The 21,580-nt window shown below is 42.1% G+C and overlaps 2 protein-coding genes across 2 annotated transcripts; both read right to left on the bottom strand.

Moving 5' to 3' along the window:
* Nucleotides 1-6,010: 6,010 nt before the first annotated feature.
* LOC114553491 (odorant receptor 131-2-like) lies at nt 6,011-14,919 on the bottom strand. The gene is made up of 2 exons (XM_028574698.1): nt 14,767-14,919; nt 6,011-6,808 (listed from the first exon to the last, which is right to left on the bottom strand). Exons 1-2 carry the CDS (start codon nt 14,917-14,919, stop codon nt 6,011-6,013), a joined length of 951 nt encoding a protein of 316 aa, XP_028430499.1.
* Nucleotides 14,920-18,219: 3,300 nt separating this feature from the next.
* Nucleotides 18,220-19,866, bottom strand: LOC114554804 (odorant receptor 131-2-like). The gene is made up of 2 exons (XM_028576847.1): nt 19,717-19,866; nt 18,220-18,984 (listed from the first exon to the last, which is right to left on the bottom strand). Exons 1-2 carry the CDS (start codon nt 19,864-19,866, stop codon nt 18,220-18,222), a joined length of 915 nt encoding a protein of 304 aa, XP_028432648.1.
* Nucleotides 19,867-21,580: the final 1,714 nt, after the last annotated feature.

The following is a 21,580-nucleotide window of genomic DNA, read 5'->3' as shown; positions in this document are numbered from 1 at the left end:
CAGCGCTTGTTCCTGCGTTGCTAAAATTATAGCTCAAACAATGCTTACATGCTAGTCGTCAAATGTAATTGTAAACATAATTTGTTCATGCTTGTGGACAAAACCAAACATTTCTACAAAATAGCTATAGCATTAACAACAGTTAAACAAAAGATTGTTAAATCGTAAATATATATTAAATTGTCATTACCGTATTTGTCCCAGCCGAATCCATGGTGGTCACGAGGCTCACGCCAGTCTCTGGGGCAAGGCAAGCACTTCTGCATCATTTCATGGCGGTACTGTGCTCCAAAACGTAGGTGCTGATTGGCTGAAGAGGAGTCCTGTGTGTCTGCTCTAATGAACTTTATCTATTGATATGCGCTTGAAAGCTCTTCCTTCATCCTTCAACTGCCCGGATGTCTTTCACAGTATCTTATAATTGAATTTTGAGAACTGAATTTGAATTGTGAGAACTGAATGTGAAGACTTCAGTTCCAAACGAATAAATTCAGTTTAAAATTATACTATTCAGATTCAGTTTTTAAATGCAATGATTCAAATTAAACAATACAACTTCAAATTATGTGATTCAAATTCAGTTTTTCAATGCAGTTTTTTAAGTTTACCAATTCATATTCAAATATAAATTATTCAAATTCAGTTTCTGGTGGCACATATTTCAGCCCATAGTTTTTCCTCACATTGGGGACCATTCGGAATTTATGGAATGGACCACCAAAGGAAAATAGGTGAGGGTCATGTGTTTTATTTTTTGTTGATGGGAGGGTCATCCAATTTATTTTTTGTCTATGGGGGAGGGTCTCCCAACTTTTGTATTAATAAGAAGAGCAAAATTTCAAAGTGGCTTGTTTGGTGCATATTTATCCATGTAGCTCTCTCAGTCTCAGCCCCTTTCGCTAGCAGATGGGTCCCTCCCTATTTAGTCAGCCAGACCTGTAGCTTAGAGAACATGGGATTTCCCAAACTGAATAAATCCTGCTCGCACATATAAACACAAAACTGCTTTGCTAGCTCAATTGTGTTGTAACTGCTGTATGCTGAAAAAATAATTTTATTCATTAGCATGATTGCCGTACTGTTTAGTTTAAAAACATCCAAAACACCATACGAAAACATAGCTGACCAGAAGCAAGCTTTTATTTTGAAAAGCCGAAACTCGTGCCCGGATAGCACCAGCCGGCAGCTGGGAAGGCATGAGACGGGAGGTATATCCTTTCGGTCCCGGTGATTATTTGTGAAATTGTGCAAACGACAGCCTTTTCAAGGAATTTGAGAAGGAAGGAGTGGTAGCATGCAAGCTCCCAAATTGACGCTCGTCTGAGAAATGGAGTTTTGGATAATGTTCAGCTTTGGCAGCTTTACCTATGCTAAAATATACAATGACTGAGGAAGCCTAGTGACGAGTCCATAGAAAGCAGTGTTGAATTACCCAGTGTGCTTTGCTGAATGGTCTCAATGTTTTATTTCATGTGAATACTAGTTTACTAGAGGAGTAACTTAGTATTTTAAGTAATGCAGTAATGCAGGACGTGTGCATTTAGTTTCCATGCTTATTGTGTTTCTACAACAATGTTAGTGAGTAAATCTACTGAAATGGCCACCACACCGTAACAGAGGAGTGTGATGCGTCAGATGAGAATGCAGCCGTTTAGCCACCAATGTTGTGGCTGTAAAAAAAAAAAAAAAAAATGGAAATCTGTACAGATTTTTTAAGCGCAAATCAGTACAATAAATTGTTGTGGAGTTTCATCATTATTTCTCCCAATCGTGTTGGAGGGTCATTCAAAATGTATTGCTGATGAAGGGAGGGTCAGGTCTGTTTTGACTAAAGGTCCCAAAACTCTTCCGGTGGCCCCTTAAATAAATAACGAACAGTCCCTTGTTTAAACTAGATGTGCACATTAAAAATGTGCATTTTCTGGATGTGACCTCTAGTCTGATTTGTGTTTGTGGTTGGCTTGACTGCAGTTTTGAAGCCAGCAGTTTGCATTTAGCTGGCTGCCATCTTGGTATATTTTGTGTCAGAATTGACCATATTTGGACAAAAGGGCAGAGCTGGTTAGGATGATGTGTCCAGGCCAGTGATGTTTATGGTTTCAATGGTGCTAAGCTAAGCTAAAGGGTAAATACATAGACTGTATGATATTAGGCAAGGCAAGGCAGCTTTATTTGTATAGCACATTTCAGCAACAGGGCAATTCAAAGTGCTTTACATGAAAACAGATAATAAAAAAAATTAAAAACAGATTAAATACGGGAATAAAAGTTACAGTGCAGTATAAGAAATTAAACATTAAACAGCAGTTAAAACAGTTAAACATAAAACTGGAATTTCTCTTTATATGCTTATAAAGATTGTCATACAGTTTCAACAATGTAACTTCAGTATAACAAATGAACAGTTATTTGAAGAAATGCAACATCAAAAAGATAGGTCTTCAGCCTTTATTTAAAAGAACTGAGAGTTGCAGTGGACCTGAAGTTTTCTGGGAGTTTGTTCCAGATATGTGGAGCATGAAAACTGAATGCTGCTTCCCCGTGTTTAGTTCTGACTCTGGGGACAACAAGCAGTCCTGTCCCAGACGACCTGAGAGGTCTGGGTGGGTCATAGTGTAGCAGCAGATCAGAAATGTATTTTGGCCCTAAACCGTTTAGTGATTTATAAACCAGCAAAAGTATATTGAAATCAATTCTTTGAGGCACTGGAAGCCAGTGTAAACACTTCAGTACCAGAGTGATGTGATCCACTTTCTTGGTCTTAGTGAGAACTCGAGCAGCAGCATTCTGAATCAGCTACAGCTGTCTGATTTTTAGGGAGACCTGTAAAGACACTGTTAAAGTAGTCAAGTCTACTGAAGATAAAAGCATGGACAAGTTTTTCCAAATCCTGCTGAGACATAAGTCCTTTAACCCTTGATATATATTTTAAGCATGAAGTGCTTAATTTGTAAAGTGGGAGGTCCCGGAGCGCAGAGGGGGTGGGGTGTATACGGCGACTCAAAACGGGGGTTGGAGGTAACAGAACAAAAAAAAATATTACACTGCCTAGTAGCTTCTCTGACTAAAAAAACCTAAACAACGCTGTGTGTACATCAGGGCAATGTTTATTTCTATTTCAGAACATGCACTGCATTGGTGCGAAATGTAAAAATACGCTGCAACAATCGTTTTCACAAGCAGCAATTATCCATCGGACTATTAAATTAACCAAAAAAAACACCGTGGTCTCCACATTCTTGATCGGCAGAAACGTTTTTTGCTTGTTTGGGATCCGACTGGAGGAGGTTTTCAGATGTTGTATAATGTCCTCCAGGTTTTTATGGTTGATTGTATGAAATTGTGTCATATTGGAATTTGTTTTGCGGGAACACTGTGACAACACATATCCTGTACTTGATATGGAGGCACTGACTGTTTTGTCTAATTTTTTGAATTTTGTCTGTGAAGAAGGAGGCAAAGTCATTGCAAGCCTTGGTAGACAACAGTTCAGATGCTACTGGTACTGGAGGGTTTGTCAATCTATCGACAGTAGCAAACAAAGCAGGTGAATTATTATTGTTTCTGGCGATAATGTCAGAGAAGGAGGACCGCCATGCATTCCTTAGTTCCAAATTCTAAATGCGAAGTCTCTCTTTATAGGTGTTATAATTAACTTGGAGATTAGTTTTTTGCCACCTGCCACTATAACCACTATAACATTTCTCCATGGAGATCTTTTCTTACCAGAGACAGCTTTGACCTTAGTGGGAGCAATAGCATCAGTAACATTTGTAATTTTACAGTTGAAATTATCTACAAGCTCAGTGACTGAGGCCCCAATGAGGGTGGGTGTGGAGGGGAAAAGCTGAATGAATGTTTCACTGATGTTTTCAGTGATATACCATTTTCTGATTAACTTTGTTTGAACACTTTTGGGCACTGAGATAGAGCCATTAAAGAAAACACAGGAATTATCAGAGAGAGCAACATCAGTCACCACAACCTTGGAAATGTTTAGACCCTTGGAGATAATCAAGTCCAGTGTGTGCCCTTTATTGTGCATGGGCTGTGTCACATGCTGAGTCAGTCCAAAGCTGTCAAAAACACAACACAGTTCTTTGGTCCCTCGGTCCTGGGGGTTGTCAACATGAATGTTAAAATCACCAGTAATAAGAGTAATAATAAGTAATAAGTCAAAGTTAATACAGATTATAGACAGCATACTTGGTTCCAGCATCCACCAGCTGCTTTATCTGGTCAGTGAACTCCAACATGGGGATGGGGAAAAGAGGGGAGAGTGACGGATCCTCAAAGGCGTCGGGGTTGGTAAGGGGGTTTGAGGAGTGTTGGACGGGTGAAAAGGGGGGTTGATATTTCTCGTCTTCGCTCTGTGGTCTCCCATGGTCAAATCTTTGCTCATTTGGGGGCTGTGGTGGATCACTGCTGCACTGTGTTGTGTCTTCCTCTTGTTTTGATTCATCTTGTGTCCTTGGCCAAGGGAGCAGATGTGTGGTGCAGAAAGTAAAGTAGGCTAGAGGTGAACAGCTTTACTCCTGGCTTGTTAATGAAAAGTCCATCTGCTTTAAAAAAAAAATGTCTGCGGTCCCAGAAAATTTTAAAATTGTCAATGAACTGCAGAGAATGGTCGGTACATGCAGTTGAAAGCCATCTGTTCAGTGCCAACAGTCTGCCGAATCTATCAGCTCCTCTTCTGACTGGCGGTATAGGGCCACTGATAGACACCTTCGCGTTTAGGGAGCTGACTGTGTTCAGCAGATTCATAAAGTCACTATTCAGTATTTCAGACTCTTGCTTTAGAACATGATTTGACCCTATATGCAGTATAATACAATATCCGGGATTCTTTGGGCCAAGTCAGACACCATGTCTTTGGGAAAACAGAGTATTTTGGTGTTTTTACTGCTTTTTATATCTTTTACAGCAGAGTCACCCACAATCAGAGTTTGGGGCCCAGTCATTAGCTTTCCCTGTAGGTTTTTACTTTTAGCCTACTAAGCCTACAAAAAATGTATAGTCCAGTGATTTATAAGTATTCAAGAGCCGCTGCTCATAGTTTCTCTCAGAGGAAAAGCAAGATTATCAGCAGAAATATGCAAGCAGAGGCAGGAGCAAGCAGCAAAGCGTCTGCACTGTTAGAAGCAGGAAGTCAGTCATATTAATGGACAAAGCATCCATTTCGGCAAAGTGCTGCAAATGTGGAAGTGCCTTAAACCTACATTCTATCTGAATTCCAGCAGGGGGTGACATGTGTGGAGAAAAAGGAGGTCAGTTTCTGTAGAGAGTGAGTGTGAGTTGAGAGTGTGACCCACTTCTCACTTGATTACCTCAGTAAACATTTCCATAAGGAGTTTATGGTCTCAATTGCTAATTGTAAGTCTTCTGCAACACAGGATGATGTTCATTTTTTGAAGTATGGCCTTGTTGATTTTAAAATCGTCGATAAATCAGGGGGTGTTTTAGGGTGTGGCTATGATGTGATTGCCAGTGAAAATGTGTAACGTAACATGGAGTGTAAGGGCTCCTTCTTCACTCCTCCCTCTTGTCTAAAATTGTCACATCCGCAACCAAGATTGCTGCGCCGGTAACAGCAAACTCGACGACTCATAGCAGATCTCCACAAACCAATGGGTGACATCACACGTGCTCTGTCCATCGCTAAAGAAGGAAAGTTACAGATTTTCAACCCTTGTGACACAAGTATTCAGGCAGAGTTTTACCGGTGAAAAAATGCACACCATCCGAGTAGCTGCTGCCCTAATGTGCAAGGTGCCATCTCATCAGGAGGGGAGGGATAAACATTCACACACACACTCACATCAATTTGGGGTTTGGTATCCTTTGTTACAACCTGCCTGATTCTCCAAACTGGGGCCGTGTCAACCGCCATCTACTGCTAAAACACTAACTATTAAAAAGGTAGCTCATACAACCACACTTCAAAACATCTGAACTATCCCTTTATTATGAAACAGTGTAAGCATAGCATGAACAACTCAAAAACAGGACTTTATGCCCTCTTTAAAGTGTTTAGTGGATGAGTGTTAGCAGTAGTTGTACAGAGCAGATATCTTTTCAGGTACTTTGTGAATGTCTTGTCTCGTAGCCCATAAACAACTGGACTTATGAGTCGAGGTAGTACCTGAATAAATATTGCGACAGTGTAGCGAATGACAAGCACCTCTTTTGGTAACAAGTATGTCAGACCCTGTAGCATGAGATCATAAACGTAGGTGAGCATGCAAAGCAGCAGCTGGAAGCCGTGGAGGAGGACAGTGTTCCTCGCTTTCTTGGCATCTTTGGCAGCTGCCTTTGCTGCGAACAGGATCCTGAAGTATGTATAGAAAAGAGTGAGCCAAACAATGACCATAAACACTGAGTTGGAAACATCTCTTTTCACTGTCAGATTAGAGTTTCTAAAAACAATGTCTCTGACACAATAAACTCTGGAACGAAAGAATTCCAGGGATTCTGTTTCCAAGGCCACAAATAAATCTGGTAGGATCGAGAGTATACTTATCGCCCAAATCAGGCCGATCACAACATACGTTTTCCTGACTGTACAGATCTGGGTGTGGCGTAGAGGGAAGCATATGGCGATGTAACACTCTACTGCCATAAATGCTAGTGTTAGGGGATTGTTTAGACTTGCAAATGTAGCGATCATTACCAGAATGATACATAGAGAGACTTTAAGAGTGAAAACAATGTAACTCAGGACATGAACGAGAGTAAACAGACTCAGCAAGATGATATCGTTGATCACCAGGTGGATGTACAGAATGTAGCGAGGGTTCATTTTGAAAACCTGCAGGGGAGGACACAAGTGATAAGGAAACAAGAGGAAAAGAGTAGAAACTGTACCTTTGATGATATTCAGTGCCTGAATTGGACCCAAAAGGTCCTAGTAGCTTAGTTAAGCAGTTTCATGACATAATGTGTCTTACCATATCCAGGGCTCAATGCTAACTTTTTAATGTGGTTGCCAGGCTTGGCAACCAGGCATCAGCTTTTGGTTGCTGAAATTGACAATACGGTTGCCATGTTTAAATCTGCCTATATTTGTAGCAATTAATTTTTTCTATGTAACTATACAACACATTTTAATATTGAGACAATGAGAGAAATGGCTTGCAATATATAATTTCATATCCCTCTCAAAATGCAACGTATTACAGAACTTTTTTTTTCAAATCAGCACAAAAAAGGGGGACATTTTAATTGTTATTCCGTCCGGTAGATACCTGGCACCGGTGCCATATTAGCACCGGATTTTAACATGCACCCTTAACGTGAACAGAAAAGTGTATTGACTGTATCTTTTTACAACAAACATGCGTGTGGAAAATGGTCACACAACAGCTGAAATGTTGTGTTGTGCATGAACGTAGTGTTTAAACTTTATGGAGACAACCAAATAAAATATTGACTTCTTTTAAAATAAGATTTTCCAGTTTTGTAGGTTTTGATTTTTTTTTTATATATTAAAAAAAACACAAATATTGAACAGGTGGTTGCCAAAGGGGGCAACCAGAGGCCATGAAACAGTTGCCAATTGACTCAATATGGTTGCCTAGGGCAACCGGGCAACCGTTACTGTCAAGCTGTGATATCTTATGTGTATCACTTCAAATTTATTTTTTAATGCATTTCATTACAAATGGACATTTCGCTCACCAGTAACTGTGACAGAGAAATATATTTTGCAAGCACATACATTACATTTTGAAGAGAAAGCGAGTGTGTGAGTGTGTGCGGGCAGAGTGGAGAGGTTGATAGAGACATGACAGGTGTGCAGCAGCAGTTTGCCAGAGCACCAAGCAAGAGTATATGAGAGGACACAGGGCTACGTTAACGTGGAAGGGGTGCGTCAATGAATCTGGAATCTGTGGCAGGCCAATGAGTGTAAGAAGGATTGGGAAGGCCACTGTAAGTATGTTTGGGTCCTAGAGATAATTAAGTGTGCGTAAATGTCTGTGGGAAGGAGACAGATGTCACAACCTGCTAAATGCGTCTGAACAATGAGCAAGCAAACTATTGACTTGTTCTTCCGACCTGCAGCTAGTGTGCTAGTTCCAGAGTCTACAGTGTCACAGTCGGATTATGATTCAGAGTCAGAGGTTTGTGTGGCGAAAAATGCCCGAACTCACCATTTTCGGGAAGAGTGCCTGCGAGAATTCAGCTGGTTGGAAAGCCTGTCCCCACACCCCCTGCAGGTGGACGGCGATACTGCAGTCTGATGTCGGTTGAGTGAGCGGCACTGTGCTATGATGTCTGTTTCGAGAGGCAGCGGACTTTCTCCTTATTCCTTTTCTTCTTTTCTTCTTCATTCTATCTGGTTTGTGCGTTTGTGAGGAAAACACCACAAACCCAAACTACCAATGCAACTCAAAATAAAGCTCTGTTAATCAGGCATACTTCCTCTGGAGCCTGATTCTTTGACCGGAGTCAAGTCCATATCTGGCAGGTTATGAAGTTGGATACTTTCCCCGACTGGCTCATCCTCCACCTGCTCAACCCTGCTCAAATAGCAACCGCAGTGGCAAATCTACCTAACACGCCGCCATTCTGGAGGAGAAGCTTAAGGAGATGGAGCTTAAAGAGGTTCGACGTCAGATAGAAGAGGACTCATGTGCTGACATTGAATGCCAAAAGCTAGAGCTTCAGGCTAAGGAAGCCCGCCCTCACAGCCAAAGAAGCATTAACAAAGCAGTTGGAGCGCCAGCGTCACCTCAAGAAGGCCGAGAATAGATTGGAGGTAGCAAAGCTAGTATCATCCCTGCTTCAAGAACATGATGCAGAGGCTCCACCGGAAAACCCCCCAACATCAGATAGCTTTGCTGCTCTTCCCCAGTCATCACAAGCTGACAAGGCCAAGCTGATCTCCTCCCCTCACCAACGACATTTAAACATTAAAATTATTAAAAAATTAAAAATTACAGCATGCAGCCATCCTTCACCCTGCTCCAACACCCACGGTTAATGAGCTCCCCCCAACTACACCAGCGCCACCTTTAGGGTCCTTACAGGTAACGTCACTTCCCCCTGCTTTCTTAGCAGCCCAACCTCCAATAGCACCTCTAGTGACACCACCCGTCTTTATGGGCCCAGTGGCACAGCCACCTGTAGCAGTTCCCGCCAAGGCACAGAACATTGCTGCCGCAGCCAACCTTACGCTGCCAGCACCTCAAGGTGCGCATCACTCTGTGCCAGGACATGCTATGCATTACCATGTGAGGCCGAAATCGGCATACGCAGTCTCCCAACCCCTTCAGGTTGCTTCAGCCATCACAGCTCAGTATCCAGGATATATGCAAGTCCCCGGAGCTGAAATGCTGATTGCTTCCGCATATGGCATTCCTAAGCCTACTCTTCCAGTGTTCGAGAGTGGTTGTGAAAGTGACTTTGCTCTACTGAAGATGGCCATGGACAACTTACTCAATGCCCATGGACCCCTCAGCTAGGCGCCATTCTCAACAGCCCAGTGCTAAAGTATGGTGATGCCAATGCCTTCGACACCTTTGCACTATCAGTTCAGTCCTTGGTGGGGATGCTGAGGACCCTAGAAGGGGAGAATGGATATGAGCTACATTGTGGCTCGCACGTGGACCGGCTCCTGAGTAAAATGCCTCCTGCTTATCGTGACGGGTTTGTTGAATACTGCCTGAGTCACCACATTCTGCAGACTGGTACAGACATAACCTACACTCTTCCAGATCTAGCGACTTGGTTGCAGGTTAAGTCACAACCAAAGCTTATCTCCAGCCGAGCAACATCCTTGTACTAGAGTGAAGTACCCAAGCCAGTCAAGAAGGATCCAAAAAATCACTCATTCTAAGGTCAGTCAGTCTTCCTCACAAAGGAAGGCCAGGTAGACACACCAGAACTGGTTAGAGCCAAACACACAGCTAAACCTAAGCCCTATTGCCCTTATTGCAACAATAAGGAGCACTACTTCAACTCCTGTGAAGAATTCAAGAAGTTGACCACCAGCCAGATTGTCAAGTGGATTAAGGAGGGTACAAAGTGGATTAAGGAGGGTACAAGGTCCTGGAGATGCGGTAGACGCCATGCTGTGGACAGCTGCACCCTTAAGTGGCCTTGCAAAGTCTGTAAGGAAACACACCTCACCATCCTGCATGAGCCAGTCCAGAAAGTCCATCGCTCCGTTCTCATGGTCAGCCTACCACCTACTAGGATCTATTTAGACCGTCCTAACACCTCTCAGAAGGTTATGTTGAAGGTCATTAAAATCCTCCTGCACAACGGCGACCTTGGAATCTTACGCTGTACTTAACGACAGATCAGAACGTAGTATTGTTCTCCCACAGGTGGTGCATCAGTTGAAGCTTCTCAGACATCCAGAGACCCTTCCTTTGTGGACTGTTCATCAAAAGGTCACTCAGCTGGATGGTTCATCAGTTACTGTACAAGTGTCCCCCATTCATGCACCTATAGAGAGGTATCAGATCTCACATGCCTTCACTGCTGATAGCTTGTGCCTCTCTGACTTTTCCTTATGCCCATTCAACCAGTGCGCACCGGGCCATCTGGTAGCCCCATTGCTGTGTGCACTAAACTAGGCTGGTCCCTTCAGGGTCCGACGTCACTCACCCAAGACACTGTGACTGAGCAACAGTGCCTACACCTGGCCACAGCACCAGCTGAAGAGTTCCTCCGGAATGTTGAGCGCCTTTGGCAGCTGGACACACTTCCCTACAGCGCTAAGGTGGTCACCCGTTCCAAGCAGGATCAACAAGACCTCACTCTGCTCCAAACAGCTACAACGTGAGTAGACCTCAATGGCACCCTGCGCTATGCCACACCGCTGCTCTGGCGTACCCCAGAAATAACTCTTCGTGCTCCCAAAGAAGCTGTACTGCCTAGTCTTCACAGCACAGAACGCAAACTCGCCAGAGACCCTAAGAAAGCAGAGTCCTACTGCAACGAGATACCGAAGGACACGGTACAACAGTCATTCTATGTTGACAAATTCCTACACAGCACCTGCACTGTAGAAGAAGCCAAAGACCTGGTTGACAGCCTGCAGAAGCTACTCTCCGATGGTCGTTTCGAGATAAGACAATGGGCGAGTAATCTCCCTTCAGTCATTGAGGATCTTCCCCATGAAGCTAGATCAGCAAGTAGCGAGGTTTGGCTGTCTAGGAGCAGCAGCGACCTCCAAGAGCCAGCCCTGGGCTTAAGATGGAACTGTCTCAGCGACACCTTAGGGTACAAACATCCACAGATGGAACCCTCAGAGCCCACCATGAGGACTTGTATAAGCTCCTGGCTAGCCAGTATGATCCAATCGGTTTCATCGTGCCATTCACTACCAGGGCTAAGGTTCTCATTCAGGACTTGTGGATGCAAGACATCGGCTGGGATGACCCAATACATCCAGTGGCTCAGGAAGGCTAGGAAGAGGAACTCCCAAACCTGCTTCACCTGGAGCTTCCTCGACCCTACACTCCAGTCTGTGCTGACATCCCTGCTTCGACAAGACAGCTCCACATCTTTATCTGCGCACAACTGATTACACAGGCCAGATTTATGTCTCTTTTGTGCTTGCCAGGTCTCGCGTGGCACCTAAAAAACACCTGTACATGCCTCGCCTTGAACTGAGTGTGGCTCTCACTGGTTCCCAGCTCACTCTGCCCATCGAGCAAATCTTTCTCTGGTCTGATTCCACCACTGTGCTGCACGTGTTGCTACAAAGTTTTTGTCGGAACTTTTGTTGCAGAAATCCGCAGAAGTCCAGGGGACTGACTTTGAAATAGTTGGCATGTCCCCACAGATGGACTCAAGGCCCAGATTTTCTGCACAAACCTCCAGATGAGTGGCTACCCCCAGTACCGAGCCTGAGGAAAGTGAGCTCAGGAAGTCCGCCTTCATTGGCACCATGTCAATGGCACCTACGTCTCAACTGCCTGACTCGGGTCAATTTGAAACCTGGAAAGACCTCGTCCAAGTGGTTGTTCAGTCCCTTCACAGGGCGGCCTCCACTGATTCCCGCCAGTCCTATAACGCAGCTGACTTCATCACAGCGGAGAAGATCCTTCTGGCACATGCCCAAATGGATTCATTTCCTGATGAAATCAAGGCCCTCACTTCCAATTGACTTATCCTGCCCGACAGTAGGATTGGCTCCCTTTCTCCAGAGTACAATGAAGGCACGGGACTCATCCGAGTTGGGGGTCATCTGCGCCACACTGAACATCTAGAAAGGGACGCTATGCATCCTATTGTCTTGGATCACAGTAATCACATTACCAAGCTACTGATTCAGGAGTTTGACTGTAAGCTTCATCACTCCAGACCTGAGATGGTACTAGCAGAGTTACGTTGACAGTATTGGATACTGTGGGGACGGGAAGCTGTACGGAAACACCAGCATGCTTGCCGAGAATTTCAGTTTTGGAGGGCAAAGCCTGAAATTCCAAAGATGGCTGACCTCCCGCAAGCACGTCTACGCATTTACAAGCCACCGTTCTACTCAACCGGAGTGGACTGCTTTGGCCCCTTTACCGTAAATGAGAAGAGATGGGGAATGAGAAGAGATGGGGCATTGTGTATAAGTGCATGACAACGAGATGTGTACACCTAGATTTATTGGAATCTCTGGATACAGATGCCTTCTTGATGTCCCTGCGACGTTTCATTGCTCAACGTGGTAAGCCCTTTGAGCTACTGTCAGACAATGGTACAAACTTTGTCGGAGGGGACAGGGAGCTGCGAGAGGCATTCTACACCATGGGCCCAACATTGCAGCAACAGCTGGCCGAGCAGAGAATCACTTTCTGTTTCAACCCACCAAGTGCTCCTCACTCTGGTGGGACCTGGCAGAGAGAAGTCAAGTCAGTTAAGACAGCTTTGAAGGTCATCCTCAAAGAGCAGTCTGTGCCAGAGACCGTGTTGCAGACGGTACTCACTGAAGTTGACGGCAGTGTGGGTGGCAGTAGCTCAGTCCGTAGGGACTTGGGTTGGGAACCGGAGGGTCCCTGGTTCAAGTCCCAGTATGGACCAAAGTACAGAGTGTGGATTGGTAGTTCACCTCCTGGGCACTGCCAGGTGCTCTTGAGCAAGGCACCGTACCCCCCAACTGCTCAGGGCGCTGGTCCAGCACTGGCAGCCCACTCACTCTGACATCTCTCCATTTGTGCATGAAGTGTGCATGAAGTGTGTGTAGTGATTCCTAACAAACAGAGTGTAAATTGTAATTTCCCCACTGGGGATCAATAAACACTATAAATTATTATTATATATTATGAACGCGAAACCTTCAGGCTACGTGTCGGCTGATGTTGTCGACCCGGATCCCATTACGCCTAACATCCTGCTTAAGGGACGCAGAGATGCATCACTTCCTCAAGCTCTGTACGCTCCCCACAATCTGCTGGGGAAGCGACGATGGAGACACAGTCAGGTGCTGGCTGACAACTTCTGGTCCGCGTTCATCCGCAACTACCTGCCCAGTCTACAGGAGAGGCAGAAGTGGAGGATGGACACCAAAGAGCTTACTAATGGACAAGTGGTACTAATTGTGGATCCCCAACTCCCACGTGCTCTTTGGCCTGTTGGCACGGTCACAGAGACTTATGAGGGAACGGATGGCTGCATCCGGACTGCTGCTGTTCAGGTCAAAGATAGGACTTATGTACGTCCTGTGGCCCGACTGGTAAAGCTGCCCAAACTGGAAGACGAAGACAAACCTGCTGACAGACTTTCCTCATGATATCAAATGTCCCGATAGACATTCGGGAGCGGCTGTGTTGGAGAGCCTGTCCACGCCCCATGCAGGTGGACGGCAATACTGCAGTCTGTGTCGGTTGAGTGAGCGGCTCTCTGCTTTGATGTCTGTTTAGAGAGGCAGCGGACTTTCTCCTTATTCCTTTTCTTCATTCTGTCTGGTTTGTGCATTCGTGAGGAAAACACCACAAACTCAAACTACCAATGCAACTCAAAATAAAGCTCTGTTAACCAGACATACTTCCTGTGGAGCCTGATTCTTTGACCGGAGTCAAGTCCCTATCTGCCGCCTCAACCAGTTAAAATCGTGAGAGGTCAAATCCCTCCATTTTGCAGCTGGTTGATGTACTGTAAGGAGACAAACTTCATGAACTGCGAATGTTGCAGTCACTATCCCAGAACTGTGGGGAACACGGTTTGCCAACAGTGCAGTCACTTCGCAGTTTAAACAGTCTTAGCTTCAAGCATACAGTATGCCGTGACACGTTAATAAATGAAAAAGCAATGCCACTGCCGGTTGCTTTTAGAAGACAAGAGGCTGTAAATCAGAGCGCAGATGAGGCAGAGATGTTGAAATTTAACACAGCCTACTTCGTTGCTAAGGAGGATGTTGTAGTCCAGGAAAATAAAGACTGTACATTGGTGAGGAAAATGCTGCGTAGTGGTAGCAGATAAGGCGTTATCCTCAGCCTAACTAGTTAGCCCTCCTCTCTTTATCCCACTTTGTTTAATTTTTTGCTTGTGTATAATTTATTTTCAAAATGTAATGTATGTGCTTGCCACACATATTTCTCTGTGCTCAAAATATACAACTGCTCGCTCAAGAATGAGGCACAACTATAACACCATACTAGTAAACAAAAATCTGAAGTGAGTACCAGTCCATGTCAGGCACTGATTATATTAGAATATATCAAAACATACTGTTTAATCCTAAGAAGTGATTAAATGAATTTCAACTTGGTACACACATGCATACATGCTGAATGGATTTCTAGAAATAGACAAGACTCAGACCTGATGTTTTGTGAATGTGTACACCAGGGTACTGTTGACATAGTTGATGGAGATGCAGAGAACCACAGTAATCACATTCTTGATTATAGCTGTGTTTAAAGTGTCCCGATACACAGCTATTGTGAAATTGCTGCCAGTATTTGAGAGGTTCATGAGTCGACTGTCCAAATCTGTTTCACCAGACAGCTCTTGGTTACTTTAGAGTTAAAGAGAACAAAATGATAGAATATTATTGATCAGAAGGTTGAGTTATTTGCCAGACACAAATCTCCATCTTGAAAGAAGCTTCTCTCATATATACAAAGCTTTACAATGCTAAATGAAAAACACTACTAGATTTGGACTCATATAGGCCATAAAGAGTCAATTCAATTTGAATAACACTTTTACGGTGTATTCATCAACAATACACACTTTTAGTTATTTTTTGTTTGATATGTAGTTCATTTTATGACTGACATTTACACAAAAATCACCATAAAACAATGTGATAACTAGGTCTGTCCTTGATTAAAGAAATAATAACACTAACACTCTTATGATTTGTCGACTAATCAATTAGATGATTTAATCCACAGATCTGTAAAAACTGAGTTTCTCCTCAAAGAATAATGCAAAATACAAATTTTAATCTTTGGTTAACCAGGGATGTGCTCATACATTTCTTGGTAATAAATCATTTAGTATGAAAATAGTATCAAAAATTACAAATAGTAACAATGTCTGCTGTGAAAAAAGACTATTCTCTGATCATTTTCTGTTATTCATGGAACACCAAAACAGAAACAAATAATATTTTAAGCACAAACATTTGCATTTTGAAGCAATCAAGAGAGCAACATTCAAACCATGATATTAAGAGATATTAAAACTTATTTTTTCGATTATTTTTTCACTCTAGAGTAGAGAACATCTTTCTTAAAATCTAATGTACAAAATGAGCCATGCACACAAAAGTGAATTAAAAATCAAGATAATGTCTCCTAATACACAGATAATAACACAGAAAAAGTATGTACTCACCTTAGCAAAGGTCATATGTGGCAATCATACACACAGTGTCAGATGTATTTTGAAATTACTTATTATATAGAAGTTACATGCAATTGTCATGGGATCAAGATCAGCTGTGTGTGTGTGTGTGTGTGTGTGTGTGTGTGTGTGCACTATGCCTCATAAGTTTGGTTTCAAAGTTCTACATTTTAGATAAAATTACAATTAAATACGAGACATTACTGTAAAAAGTGACTTCCTGACAGACTTAAAATAATACATAATGACCACAATCATTTTAATGCCAGCACAAATAACAAACATACAAAACAAAAATGTTTTTTTCTGCTTTGACTTTCAAACAGAAAGCCCCGTATCAATACTGTCGCAGCAGCAGGTTGTTCTTGCAGGCGCAGAGTGGCGTCTTGTAGGATATCCGCTCTTAGTTGTTGACTTGAGGGAAATAAAGAAGAGTTCGGTTGTCACATTTTTATATTCAGCATCCGCGGTAAGAAATGCACACAATGAAAGACACTTAGCTGAGTTATTGATTTAAATATGTGTATTGGTTGCAACATGCTTGAAGTCCACAAAGCCGTGAACCCGCTAACAGCTGTTTGCATAGTTTTGTTTATTAAAATTGTACGCAATCACAAATTACATCAAAATCGACACTGCAGGCCATCGGCTCCCCAGCAACATTCCCGCCAAGTGTGAAGTACATTGGATGACCAGTTCTTGAGATATTTGAATGATAGACACACAAACTCAGATTCCTTGCTTTATAGTTAAGCTCAGTTTAGACCAAAGATTTGCAACATCATGAGTTGAAATTACAACTATTTGCAACGCACCGGTCTGCAACGTTCTAAAACTTGCCATTTTACACCGATGCGACGAGACTTTCTAGCAACAACTCTCTTCAACTTTATTTGTGTCCCCGAAGGGCGATTAGGTGTGCAGCAAGTATAAACACATACGTTATACTGTACTTTAGTTCTAACTTCAGAAGTTCAGCTATTTTGTAGCTAGAAAATTTGTACCATTTTAAAATATGAACGAGGATAACATTAGTGATAGTGAGATACTTGCTACAGTTTAATTTCTAGAATTGATGAAACTACGACTACAACTACTTTATAACGCCGCTCCCTCTCTTTAGTCACTCTCTAGCTCACTCGATCAAAATTCCGTGCTCGTGGGAGCTCGTTGAGCCTCCGTCTAAAACCATTTCCACCAGTTGACAGTTTGTAACATAGAAATAGATTCTCAACTGGCTGTTGAAACAGGTGACGTCTCTTATGATTTAAAACCAGCGGCTGTCGACTTCACAAGCTGAGGCGTAGCGACACCATCAGTTGGTGTGAGTCGACCTGAGACAGGCCAGTTCAGACCACTGCAGCTTTCACTGCAATGCTCTAAAATCGTTTCTTCTCGTCTTGAATCTTTGGTCTGAACTGGGCTTTAGATTATACTATGCATGCAGTCTGTGTGTTTGCTTTTACTGAACACAGCAGATACTTTTTCAAATGCTGTCTGAATGTCTTGTCTCATAGCTCGTACACAATAGGACTGAGAAACGTGGGGAGGATCTGGATGATGATGTAGCAAACAAAGAGTACAAGTACATAATGTTCAGGGAACCAGTACAACAGCGCCTTTTGTAACACATGGGCTATGTAGGTTAGCAAGCTCAACAGTAGCTGAAAGCCATGGAGCAGGATTGTATTCCTGGCCTAATCTGGACATGAATCTGCTTTAATATGACTGTGCTATTGCAAAATAAGGTTTTACAGCAGATTCAAAGAGTGTTTCACATGCTTCTGAACTGAAAAACTGCATTGACGTCAATTTTAAAATAAAGGGGTGCATAATTAACTAATTGAACATCATGCTGTATTGAAGAAGACTTGAAACTAGTGATTGAGATTATAAACTCATTATGAAAATGTTGACTGCGATAATAAATATAGTGAGTAGTAGGCTCATGTTCTCATAGATAGTGAGGTAGCCCTCTGCTGGAAATGAGAAGTCCTGAAGCTTTGTCCATTATTTTTACAGTCTATAGTTGTAATGGTGTAGCGTCAATATGTCTGTTAAAATTGCCGTTTTTGCCATCAGCATAGTATTTCAACAGTAAGTTACACACCAGCCGCAGCCATCACAACTCTCCTCTTTACTTAGCTATGTTTATGCTTGCCACAGTGTCACACGAATGCTCCAAAAGTTGTCTGCCGTTTTCTGAAGCTCGCCCAATATTAGATAAACGGTTGTGATTGGCATGACCTGGGCCAGGTCGGATGGAAATTTATGTGAACTGGAGGGGCACCAGACGTATTTGCCCTTATAAAACAGGAGCTCACATATATACATATATATTGTCTAACTCCCAGAATAATTTGAGCCTGAATTTGTGCAAACCTTCCTTTTTTTTTGACTTTTATTGAAAAGTCCTACGTTTTACAGTGTGCTGACTATACAAAGATACTTTTTCAAGTACTTCCTGAAAGTATTGTCTCGTACCCCATAGATGATTGGACTAATGGATCGTGGCAGGATCTGTACAATAACATAGCAAGCAAACAGAGAGTCTGTGTAATTCTTAGGAAACCATTGCTGCAGAACAGTTAAAAGCTGGGGGGCTGCATATGTTGTCATACACAAGAGCACCTGAAACCCGTGGAGGAGGATTGTATTTCTGGCTTTTTTAGCATGTTTGCTCGCTGTTTTTGCAGTGAACAGAATTCTGAAGTAAGTGTAAAAGATAGTGATCCAAACTAGAACTAGAAACACAGAATATGTGATATCTCTTTTTTTGATGATGATGGGATTTGGAAAGACAGTTTGTCTGATGCAGAATACTTTGGAATGAAAGAAGTCCAGTGGCTCTGTGGCCAAAGTGATGAACAGATCAGAAAGAACAGACAACATGCTTGTTTTCCAGATTAAACCAATCAGCATTAAAGTTCTCCTGACAGTACAGATTTGCACGTGGCGAAGGGGGATGCAGATGGCAATGTAGCACTCCACCGCCATGCAAGCCAGGTTCAGCGGGGTGTTTTCAGTGGTGAAAAGAGCAAACAGGATGAAGATGCAACACAGGGAGACATTAATTGTGTAGATGGTGTAACTGATGACAAACAGGATGACGGTCAGCGTCACTTGGAGCATGTCGTTGACCACCAGGTGAATAAAAAGGATGTAGCGTGGATTCATGTAGAAGATCTGGAGGGTAGAAGTATGGATGAACGTTTAAACAACAGCGGGTAGATTTTTTTCAGTGTTGACATTAGCAAATATTTGCTTTCAATCTTTGTGCTAACGTTTGCCCCACTTACAGTTGAAATAAACCTGTGATCCCAATCTGGATGCTGAGTATAGTGGAAGGGCGTCATTCATTTTTAAATCACTTTTTTGCATGGAAAGACATGAGAGCTACTGTTACTTCATGTAGCTTTTGCCATGCTTGCTTGAGCTTGCAGGAAGAGGTTGGTCAGGTGACCCTTCAAGTTGCAGCTGTGAATTTACACTTTCATTAACTTGCAGTTTTCTAGGTCCAGACAGCATATCCAGATACAGATTGCATGTTAATGCCAAGTATAAATGGTGAACTTGTGTCACTGTTGTATCAAAAGTTGACAAACCTATACATACTTTCCTATATGTAGACATGCACTTTCACCACTCAGACATCAAGGAGTGGACATTTTAGATCAAATAAGTGCTGCTTTCTGTGTTGGATGTATTTGGTTAAAGTGTAGTTTTACTCTGTTTTGTGACCGAATGTTTCACTAACCTACCTCATCTTATTTGTGTTTAAGAATTATCACTAACATTTAATGCATGTGTTATTGAAGAGTAACATCTATACAGCTGATGAGGTGAATATTCATTTCTACCAAATATCTAGAGTAAATTATGTTTTACTCGTAGCATGGCATGAAAGATGCATCAGACCTGGTGTTTGCAGAAGGTGTGAATGAGGCTTGCATTGATGTAGTTGATGAAGATCCCGAGAACCACAACAATCACATTCTTGATCACAGCTTTAGACAAGGAGTCTCGATATTGTAAAACCACCGTCACATTGGCAGATGACCTGTTCATCTCTATGAATTGAAAAGAAAAGATACATACTCTTCAGTCATAAGTAAGCATTTACAGCAATTATTACATATTTGTGTGACTTTCTGCGCATAAGAGACACTTTGACCAAAAGAAGTTAGAGCAATAAAACATACATGACATTTTATGTTGGTTCACTAAGTTCAGAATGAATTCAGAATGGTGCATTGTGTAAAAGAAAATGAGAGGACATAATCAAAATGCATTCTATTTAATCATCAATACAATTTTAATCAGTTCTGAATTATAGGCCCTTTGTAAGGTAAGATACTTTTTAGGTAAATATATTAATATTAAAACACCCAGCTTTGAATAAACACTTGTCATTCAAATAAAAACAATGAACATATTGGAATTGTTAGATCCAGCCTTAAGGGCTTTTCACACGTGGAGTAACACTTTGCCTGCGTAGTTGCGTGGATCCACGGGGTCTACTACGCTTCTCATGTGAAGGACAATGCGATCAATGTGTGGCAATTCAACTCTCGCAGCGGGCGTGTGCGTGTGACGAGCATGAATGCGACAGTTTCATGGGATTTTTCCCGCTAGTCGCGTCACCTGTCAAACTGCCTCTGCCCCCCCTACCTGCCCGCTCGCCTCTCATGAATTACGAGGCGCGACAATCACTCCCCATATGAAAAGCCCTTCATACTAAATCAAAAACATGAAATAGATCTATGTGAATAACATTTGAAAATGTAGTTACAGTATATATGTAGGCACCCCACTCATATTTCTCAGTCATTTGTACAATAATAAAGAGTATCAGAACTAACTGATGGATTGATGTTTTAAACCAACATATTATATTTCCATCAACAGTAAAGACAGACAGACAGGAAGGGTTATAAATCCATAATGTCATTTATGTCTCGTTCTTAAAATGTGGTTTTCTAGTCATCATTAATTTGTGCTTCATTATCTAATTTCGGAAGTTTGGACAATAGGCTTACATCTTGTATTACCACTAACATTAAGAGCTTCATTACAGCTTTAGATAGATAATTTTTAGAATTTGTTTTCCCATGTTTGAAAAAACTAGACACTGTAGGACATTTAGAACTGGCGTTGTGAATTAAACGTTTTAATGGATATTCCTGCATAAAGCCACTTAACGACACAAGAAAAAATCATACAATTACAATTTATGAAAATGTCAACAGTTGTATTTCAATGTAATTCCACAGTCTGTATACTTTCCAAACTTTAATAAAACTTATGCTAAAGCTGAGTACAAACTGCAAAACAAGATATAGTTCTTTAAACGGCATCATCAAAAGCATTACTTCCTTTGTTATTAGTATATTGTCTGTAAGATTAGCTGATGTGTTTTAAAAAGTCCATGTTTCAGGTTGGAAAACATTTCTTACATTGAACTGATTTAAAACTGTGCTCTGGAAATCAAAGAACTATTGATATAAAAGGTCAATAGGAAAAAAAACACTGAACAATCATATTTATAATCAAAACAAGTGAAAAATACACCATGAGCCTGCATCTTTGTATTCTGTATACCACAGTGATAAAATATTATTACAGTCAGAACACAGTTCAAAATCTGTCATCAGTTCACAGCAGGTGGTACATACCTTAGTTAATGCATGTAGACCAGACCGCCAACAATATGACTCCAGGAAATCTCAAACTTTATATATGGCTTGGTGGCAAATGTCCTCAAATTCCCAGGCATGCATAT

Source organism: Perca flavescens, chromosome 4 (assembly GCF_004354835.1).
Source record: "Perca flavescens isolate YP-PL-M2 chromosome 4, PFLA_1.0, whole genome shotgun sequence".
NCBI lineage: Eukaryota > Metazoa > Chordata > Actinopteri > Perciformes > Percidae > Perca > Perca flavescens.
The sequence above is the reverse complement of the archived record's forward strand: the minus strand, read 5'-3'. Positions and strand labels throughout refer to the sequence as shown.

Excerpts from the sequence above, each read along its gene's own strand:
- LOC114554804 (XM_028576847.1), bottom strand. The coding sequence starts at position 19,866 with ATGAACAGGTCATCTGCCAATGTGACGGTGGTTTTACAATATCGAGAC. Across the intron at positions 18,985-19,716 it reads ACACCTTCTGCAAACACCAG|ATCTTCTACATGAATCCACG; the intron begins GTCTGATGCATC and ends TCTACCCTCCAG.
- LOC114553491 (XM_028574698.1), bottom strand. The coding sequence starts at position 14,919 with ATGAACCTCTCAAATACTGGCAGCAATTTCACAATAGCTGTGTATCGG. Across the intron at positions 6,809-14,766 it reads ACACATTCACAAAACATCAG|GTTTTCAAAATGAACCCTCG; the intron begins GTCTGAGTCTTG and ends CCTCCCCTGCAG.